The sequence below is a fragment of the Cebidichthys violaceus genome, unplaced genomic scaffold (genome assembly GCF_023349555.1).
Source record: "Cebidichthys violaceus isolate CVI_PGR_0920_01 unplaced genomic scaffold, fCebVio1.0.p SCAF_3, whole genome shotgun sequence".
Lineage (NCBI taxonomy): Eukaryota > Metazoa > Chordata > Actinopteri > Perciformes > Stichaeidae > Cebidichthys > Cebidichthys violaceus.
In genome coordinates, this window is record NW_027176483.1 from 21,952,846 (window position 1) to 21,963,095 (window position 10,250).

At 34.3% G+C, this 10,250-nt stretch overlaps 1 protein-coding gene across 2 annotated transcripts in view; it reads right to left on the minus strand.

The window, feature by feature from the left end:
- Positions 1 to 10,250, minus strand: part of bcar1 (BCAR1 scaffold protein, Cas family member) — a 66,716-nt gene that overhangs the window by 40,427 nt on the left and 16,039 nt on the right. The window contains exon 2 of one of the 2 annotated variants that reach the window (XM_068722886.1): positions 728 to 775. The exons of the other annotated variant lie outside the window; for it this stretch is intronic. Coding sequence (XP_068578987.1) covers positions 728 to 775 — 48 coding nt within the window. The remainder of the gene's footprint in view (positions 1 to 727; positions 776 to 10,250) is intronic. 2 annotated transcript variants of the gene reach the window in all.

Genomic DNA, 10,250 nt, shown 5'->3' on the forward strand with positions numbered 1-10,250 from the left:
AGATCGGGACGTCACAATAACAGAAATGTAGTAATCAATGTCGATACCGATGATGTAAAACTGTTGAAACAACAACTAGAACAAAACAATGAATCCTCAACACTTCCTAACACGATCGTTATCTGTTTTTAGAGAATCTATTATTAATCCCTGATGATCCGGTTACAGTTTTTTGCCAAAAACTACATTTTACCCATCAGTGTTATAATTTCTAAGTCTTTGTTGACGAGAGCTCGAACGCATCACAATGTAACTCAGTACAACCTCAGTACGTTAGCTGTTAGCTCGGTTATTTAGCCAAACTGGACTACACTGCCCACTGGCTGCTAACAGCTAACAGCTAACAGCTAACAGCTAACGTTAACTAGCTCTCCTCCTTCAGATTTCAACACAGGATTATGAGGGGAATGTGTGATGGTCCCCGGGACGCCGTTAGTCTCCGGCCCTGTTCCCCCCCGGACTAACAGATAACATCACAGTTTCTCTCTCCTACAAGATATCAATCGTGGATTCAACTGAGTCTCAAGCTGTGTAACATACTTCCAGTTGTAATGTCTTTGACGCTGTATTAAAATGTGGCACACTTGTGAGTCTCTGAACGCTGCTGCCTTGTGTCCTCGCCGTGGGATTGTGCTCCATCTTAAACACATCAGATGATTTATTAGTGGAGCAGACGTTTGGTGCAGAGTTCAGGTGTCACCACTCCACTCCATGCTGTCACACCTACCTCGACCTGTGGGGGCCCTTGCAGGCAGTCAAAGATTCTACAGAAGACCTGGAGGACAGGAAGGGACGACAGAATGCACAGCACAGAGGTGAGCATGGGAACGTACCGGCAGAGCGTGATGCTGAGCTCTTCATGACAGCACAACAGCTGGAGGTGTGGCTGAGGCGCTGTTTGACAATAGGGTTTAAGTGAGCTTTACCTTCAGATCATATATCATTTGAAGTCTGGCCCCATACTCTCATCACACACACACACACACACACACACACACACACACACACACACACACACACACACACACACGCACACATAGGGAGGTTACTATGGCAACCGAGCCTGAAGAGCCAGTGAATCAGTCCGGACTGATCTAGATTTGCTGATATCACAGGACACACACCTTCTCACACAACACAGGGTGAGCGCAGACACACACCAATATAATCTGATTAATTAGATTCAACAAAAGAACGCATAATTACTGGAGCGGTTCTGATTCCTTCACCTGCAAATTGGCTGATACCGAGTACAGATACCAGTGTGTTAACAATATGTGTATATATATCTATATATATATATATATATATATATATATATATATATATATATATATATCTATAGATATAGATATATATATATATATATATCTATAGATATATATAACAAAAATATATAGAGGCCTTTTATTCGTACGCTCTAGCCCTATCCCTGTGGGAAAAAACGCTGAAATAGCATCCTGAACAGAAGGCTTGTATTTGTGGTCTCCTTTGAAAGACAAGGAATATGAACCCATTCAGCACATTTCCACTATCATGCACTTCTATCCTTGAGTAGTATACAATCTATAGATACAAGTCCAAAGGCAACTTCACCATTATAGCCAAGATCTATGGATACTGCTGCAACTGAATCTACTCCTCTTCAACTGGGTACCTGTGATGAGAATACACTAAAATACAACATTTATGATACTAATACAAATATTTCCAAACTAATAGTATCTATATAGCCATGTTATAAACTAATATATTATCATATAGCCATGTTATTAACTAATATATTATCATATAGCCATGTTATAAACTAATATATTATCATATAGCCATGTTATAAACTAATATATTATCATATAGCCATGTTATAAACTAATATATTATCATATAGCCATGTTATTAACTAATATATTATCATATAGCCATGTTATTAACTAATATATTATCATATAGCCATGTTATTAACTAATATATTATCATATAGCCATGTTATAAACTAATATATTATCATATAGCCATGTTATTAACTAATATATTATCATATAGCCATGTTATAAACTAATATATTATCATATAGCCATGTTATTAACTAATATATTATCATATAGCCATGTTATAAACTAATATATTATCATATAGCCATGTTATTAACTAATATATTATCATATAGCCATGTTATAAACTAATATATTATCATATAGCCATGTTATAAACTAATATATTATCATATAGCCATGTTATTAACTAATATATTATCATATAGCCATGTTATAAACTAATATATTATCATATAGCCATGTTATTAACTAATATATTATCATATAGCCATGTTATTAACTAATATATTATCATATAACCATGTTATTAACTAATATATTATCATATAGCCATGTTATTAACTAATATATTATCATATAGCCATGTTATAAACTAATATATTATCATATAGCCATGTTATTAACTAATATATTATCATATAGCCATGTTATTAACTAATATATTATCATATAGCCATGTTATTAACTAATATATTATCATATAGCCATGTTATTAACTAATATATTATCATATAGCCATGTTATAAACTAATATATTATCATATAGCCATGTTATAAACTAATATATTATCATATAGCCATGTTATTAACTAATATATTATCATATAGCCATGTTATTAACTAATATATTATCATATAGCCATGTTATTAACTAATATATTATCATATAGCCATGTTATAAACTAATATATTATCATATAGCCATGTTATAAACTAATATATTATCATATAGCCATGTTATTAACTAATATATTATCATATAGCCATGTTATAAACTAATATATTATCATATAGCCATGTTATTAACTAATATATTATCATATAGCCATGTTATAAACTAATATATTATCATATAGCCATGTTATTAACTAATATATTATCATATAACCATGTTATTAACTAATATATTATCATATAACCATGTTATTAACTAATATATTATCATATAGCCATGTTATTAACTAATATATTATCATATAGCCATGTTATAAACTAATATATTATCATATAGCCATGTTATTAACTAATATATTATCATATAGCCATGTTATAAACTAATATATTATCATATAGCCATGTTATAAACTAATATATTATCATATAGCCATGTTATTAACTAATATATTATCATATAGCCATGTTATAAACTAATATATTATCATATAGCCATGTTATTAACTAATATATTATCATATAGCCATGTTATTAACTAATATATTATCATATAGCCATGTTATAAACTAATATATTATCATATAGCCATGTTATTAACTAATATATTATCATATAGCCATGTTATAAACTAATATATTATCATATAGCCATGTTATTAACTAATATATTATCATATAGCCATGTTATTAACTAATATATTATCATATAACCATGTTATTAACTAATATATTATCATATAGCCATGTTATTAACTAATATATTATCATATAGCCATGTTATAAACTAATATATTATCATATAGCCATGTTATTAACTAATATATTATCATATAGCCATGTTATTAACTAATATATTATCATATAGCCATGTTATTAACTAATATATTATCATATAGCCATGTTATTAACTAATATATTATCATATAGCCATGTTATAAACTAATATATTATCATATAGCCATGTTATAAACTAATATATTATCATATAGCCATGTTATTAACTAATATATTATCATATAGCCATGTTATTAACTAATATATTATCATATAGCCATGTTATTAACTAATATATTATCATATAGCCATGTTATAAACTAATATATTATCATATAGCCATGTTATAAACTAATATATTATCATATAGCCATGTTATTAACTAATATATTATCATATAGCCATGTTATAAACTAATATATTATCATATAGCCATGTTATTAACTAATATATTATCATATAGCCATGTTATAAACTAATATATTATCATATAGCCATGTTATTAACTAATATATTATCATATAACCATGTTATTAACTAATATATTATCATATAGCCATGTTATTAACTAATATATTATCATATAGCCATGTTATTAACTAATATATTATCATATAGCCATGTTATTAACTAATATATTATCATATAACCATGTTATAAACTAATATATTATCATATAACCATGTTATTAACTAATATATTATCATATAGCCATGTTATTAACTAATATATTATCATATAGCCATGTTATTAACTAATATATTATCATATAGCCATGTTATAAACTAATATATTATCATATAACCATGTTATTAACTAATATATTATCATATAGCCATGTTATAAACTAATATATTATCATATAGCCATGTTATTAACTAATATATTATCATATAACCATGTTATAAACTAATATATTATCATATAGCCATGTTATTAACTAATATATTATCATATAGCCATGTTATAAACTAATATATTATCATATAGCCATGTTATAAACTAATATATTATCATATAGCCATGTTATTAACTAATATATTATCATATAGCCATGTTATAAACTAATATATTATCATATAGCCATGTTATTAACTAATATATTATCATATAGCCATGTTATAAACTAATATATTATCATATAGCCATGTTATTAACTAATATATTATCATATAGCCATGTTATTAACTAATATATTATCATATAGCCATGTTATAAACTAATATATTATCATATAACCATGTTATTAACTAATATATTATCATATAGCCATGTTATAAACTAATATATTATCATATAGCCATGTTATAAACTAATATATTATCATATAGCCATGTTATAAACTAATATATTATCATATAGCCATGTTATTAACTAATATATTATCATATAGCCATGTTATAAACTAATATATTATCATATAGCCATGTTATTAACTAATATATTATCATATAGCCATGTTATTAACTAATATATTATCATATAGCCATGTTATAAACTAATATATTATCATATAGCCATGTTATAAACTAATATATTATCATATAGCCATGTTATAAACTAATATATTATCATATAGCCATGTTATAAACTAATATATTATCATATAGCCATGTTATAAACTAATATATTATCATATAGCCATGTTATTAACTAATATATTATCATATAGCCATGTTATAAACTAATATATTATCATATAGCCATGTTATTAACTAATATATTATCATATAGCCATGTTATAAACTAATATATTATCATATAGCCATGTTATTAACTAATATATTATCATATAGCCATGTTATTAACTAATATATTATCATATAGCCATGTTATAAACTAATATATTATCATATAGCCATGTTATAAACTAATATATTATCATATAGCCATGTTATAAACTAATATATTATCATATAGCCATGTTATAAACTAATATATTATCATATAGCCATGTTATAAACTAATATATTATCATATAGCCATGTTATAAACTAATATATTATCATATAACCATGTTATTAACTAATATATTATCATATAGCCATGTTATTAACTAATATATTATCATATAGCCATGTTATAAACTAATATATTATCATATAACCATGTTATAAACTAATATATTATCATATAGCCATGTTATTAACTAATATATTATCATATAGCCATGTTATAAACTAATATATTATCATATAGCCATGTTATTAACTAATATATTATCATATAGCCATGTTATAAATTTCCCCAAAACATTGCAACAGTAATAAACGCAATGAATATTGATTCATGTAAATGTGTAACTGAAGCGCTCCATGCCATCAGATATATGCAAAATGCAAAGGCCCAGAGGCCTCAAACTGGTTCCATCAGACTCCTGGTGCTCTGGTTTACGTCGATGTCACACTTGTTGCTGTTACTGTTGCCATCTGATGGCTGTAACAAAGTACTAAGGGGGGGGGCTCAACCTGACCTTTCCTCTGTCGCCACTGCTCCATCTTCACACAATTCCAAGCCATGTGGCCTACGGTTGCACGCAACCTTCCTCTAAAAACAAACAGCCTACTCTTGCTGGTGGTAGCTGGCTGTTGTCGGTCATTTAGACGAGGAACAGAGAGTGGTATGCGTGCAGATTTTGAGGGGACCATAATGACATCTTTGCATTGACAGACAATATTATGTGGATGTTCAAAACCCATACGTTTCAACGTACGTTCTTTCAACGTTTTTGAAAGAACTGAAATGATTCCACGTTTTCTTCAAAGAATGTAAAGCTCTCTAAAGCACAGTTCATTGATTACAACATGGAGTATCGTTCACGACCTTTTTCAGGAATCTTTCCATGTCTGAATCGGGCCGATATGCTGTAAATACAAAAATACATTCACATCATCACATTGCAGAGGAAAGAAGAAGCAGGAGGACAGATCAGTCGCTCAAACTTCCCCAGAGGCCGCGCCGTCTTTTTATAGGCCTTCAGAAGTGGAGTAGGCTAATTAGCATTCAAGCCCCAATATAGAGCAGCAAAGGCACTCGGCCACGGTCTGCTGCGCGCTGCTGGAACATCATGAATCTTTCAGACAACACAACAGAAGAGATCATCTGCAGGCCGGGTTCAGGGTCTGTACTCTGGCTGCCTGTTAGCATAAGAGCGGATATAAACAATTGACTGATGACTTCTAAAGCATCAGGCTGACCTTTTGTCCCCGCGGGAGCCTGATCAGCAGCTCCAACTGGCTGCTCTTTAATCCAGGTAATGTGTAGATTAGGAGAGATTTATGTGGATTACAGATGGATTCTTTTCACCGTCAGGCTCCTACACAACCTGCCTGCAGCTGATACATACCACCACAACCACCCATAACCGTCTCTTTACCCAGCAGCTGACTGACACGCTGGTCCAGAACAACATTATATATATATATATATATATATATATATATATATATATATATATATATATATATATATATATATATATCATATGTTGGCAGCTGAAGAAAAGACTGCAACACATCAAAAAAATGTTCTATTTATTAACAATAGGCGCCGGTCCGTTCTGTGGCTTATGACCGGTCAGGACTACTTCCGTCAGCATCCCGTTGCGTTGTTGAATGCCTTTCTTACGTACCGTTGATGTCCATCCATGTACGGTAAGAAGGAACCCTGAAGTGTGAGGATTTCACTTCGTGAATGGAGAGCTCTGTGGCTGGGTTATTTGGATCAAAGAACGCAAAAATGTATAATTTATTCCACGTAAGCTGTCCTCCTGTCCCCTACTGTGGACGAAGAGTCGACAGCGTTGCGTTTTATACGTTTGACTTGAAATAAACTCATAATGCGCAGTTAGCGTCGCCGTGATATTTCTTTACTCCTATGTATACTTCTTTAAAGGGACGCTGCATAACTACCAGTTTTACACTGTAACCATGGAAACAGAGAATTACTCCTGGACCGCTTTGAGAGGAAAAGACAACATAGATTATGAGGAGCTGAAGTTATAAAGAGCATCGTCTTTAATATGAATTCTGAGCACATTCATCCCTGGATAGAGTGTGCATCATGCTGTCTGTGTGTTCTCACTCTTCTTAAGCGTCATTTTTGGATTTATGAGGCAAATTGCGTCAACGGAGTCGGGCGTCAGCCTCGGGACACACTGGACTTCCTGCCCTCTAGCCGTCCAGATGTGATTAAAGAACCTCTCATTTACATTTTAGAGTGTTCTACGCAATAAACAACTGCATGCAGTCCAACAAGCACTTCATAGTGCCATTAATTAATACGTACAAAATAAATATATGTAAATTAGTGCAGTTTTTTTCCCCCCACACTGACGAGCTGAAATAAATCGCCAGAGAAGTAGAGTTAGTGGATTGGAGGAAGGGTGTAAGGGAGGAGCTGAGAGCACATGACCTACATCTCTGTAGAGGACCAGAGGACTGATCATCTTACTCATTCACTCATTCACTCATTCACTCACAGCCATATCTTCACGCTGTGTGCAGGAAGCCATTAGGATCCATTGAGCAGTTCAGTACTCACTTTAAACTGCTCATAGCTAAATGTTCCCGCTGATCACATTCAACACGCATTTGTTTCTGCTTGAGTACATTCTTCCACCACTAGAATCACCTCATTCAGCACTAGATGGGTTTAACGTGTTTCTGTCATTTCCAGTAGTCTGGAAGTGAACTCGTACCAAGAGGAAGCTAAGAAGACGATCCTTTAAAAGGCATCCATGTTGTATTTGTATCAGGGAAACATAACGTTGAAATGTCAGCATCATCTTGTGTATTTCATTTGTTAGTCAGACCATGAGGAACATCTGATGAAAATAAAAAACCTATTCAAAGTCAAAGGACTGAACTGGTACTTGTACTGGTGCATCAGCACCACACAGCTGTATCCACGGCAACAAGGTCATTCAAATCAATAGTTCATCCTCTGGGGACCGTGAACCTCCAGCGCAGTTATGACGGCGACGCAGCCCGTGTGCACGATTCACATTCTGACCCCGGTGGAGTCGGGTGAAAAAGGTCAGGGCTGTTCCTCCTCTGGGGAACATGAACATCTGCACTAAATGCCACGACATCTGGCCAGTGGTCGGTGAGATGCTTTGACACCAGCGAGTGAGATTTATTGAGATACCGTGAGCGAGGCAACATGTTGTGATTTTCTAAAACTCAGGAAAGAGGCGGTGAGTAACAGCCGGCTATTGAGGCGCATATTCCAAAGAAGGCTTCTAAAAGCAGACTCTTATCGGCATGTCCCACGTCTTTGTCGGGAATCAGGCATTCGCCACACCAAAGTCAGGACATCGTCATGTACAGAATAATAGAGGGGATGAGCGTGCATGGAAACGTAGTGATCGTGTGACGTGAAGCAAAGTCGCATCGTGCAAATGAGAAACAACAGTTTGTGGGAGACGACTTCACCGAGAGCTGAATAATCCTGACCTACATTCACTGCTGCGCTCCTCACAGCGAGGTCAAGAATGTGTTCGAGAGACATGTACGACACACACACACACACACACACACACACACACACACACACACACACACACACACACACACACACACACACACACACAGCCTGACTCATGTCCCACTTCCTCCTCTGTCTGGCTGGAGGAATGCTCCGTTTCCTGTGCGTTGTGATGGGTGCAGGCGGACTGCTTCCCAGCAGCTCCGTAAGGAAACAGCTTAACGTCTCTGGCGGGAGACACGACACCACCTTTACACCACCTTCACACCACCTGTGAACACGGCGACTCGCCCCAGAGCTCTGGTGAAGGGTAGAAGTGGAACAGTCCTCACCACTTGACCCGACGCTTAGTTATGAAAGAGCGGAGTGTTGTTATCGCTCCTTCTTAAAAACCGTTTGGTGTATTCAGCGTCAGGCTGCCCCCGCTCTGTTTGTGTTCTTCATTCTCTATGGACTCCACTCAGGAATAGGATTCATTTTATTGACATTTAGGATTTGATATTAACCCTCTGAAGTGCGCTCCTGTCTGGCCTCGCTCCTCACTGCAGTACAGACGTTTGTTCAGCTTTGTTTTGGCTGCTTTATCCGACGGAAGGATGTGTTCAAGGACCGTCGGAAAGATGAACCTCTGACTGTGATGACTGTGGTTTAGGGTTAACGGTGTCATTTGGGGTTCAGAGGGTTGCTGCTCTAGAAACATTTAGTCATATTTAAAATACAAATAAATTCTAATCCTGTTCTCAGTTTATTTATTTTGATAACATATTAAAAAGCAGTTATTTAGTAATGAAAAAGACCCGATACAGAATATTGATAAGAGTACTAGTAGCGATACGACCCCCGTGATAGTGAGCAAGTCATTCAGACCCGTTTCTCTCTTCTTGTTTTGCAGCACCGTCTGAAGGCTCTTTCACGTCTCCAGCAAATGAAACGCGTCTCATGGGAGCCGTAGTCGTAGTTAAAAATAGAACAGCTGTTACGTCTCTGTGCAGGATAGCGGGGGGGTCAGACTTTAAGAGCGGCGACTGTGTGGAAGACGAAAGACACGCTGCTGCAAAATAAACATCAACTGAGCATGATCCTGACTGTGTGTGTGTGTGTGTGTGTGTGTGTGTGTGTGTGTGTGTACGCTGACTCTGTATTTTCTCCAAGTCATCGTTCTTTCAGCGCAGACACCAACGCCCTCTCTTTATGTCTTCCTCTCTCTCTCTCTCACTGTCCATTGTTACGCCCATTAGCAGAGCGCCAGCACGCACACACA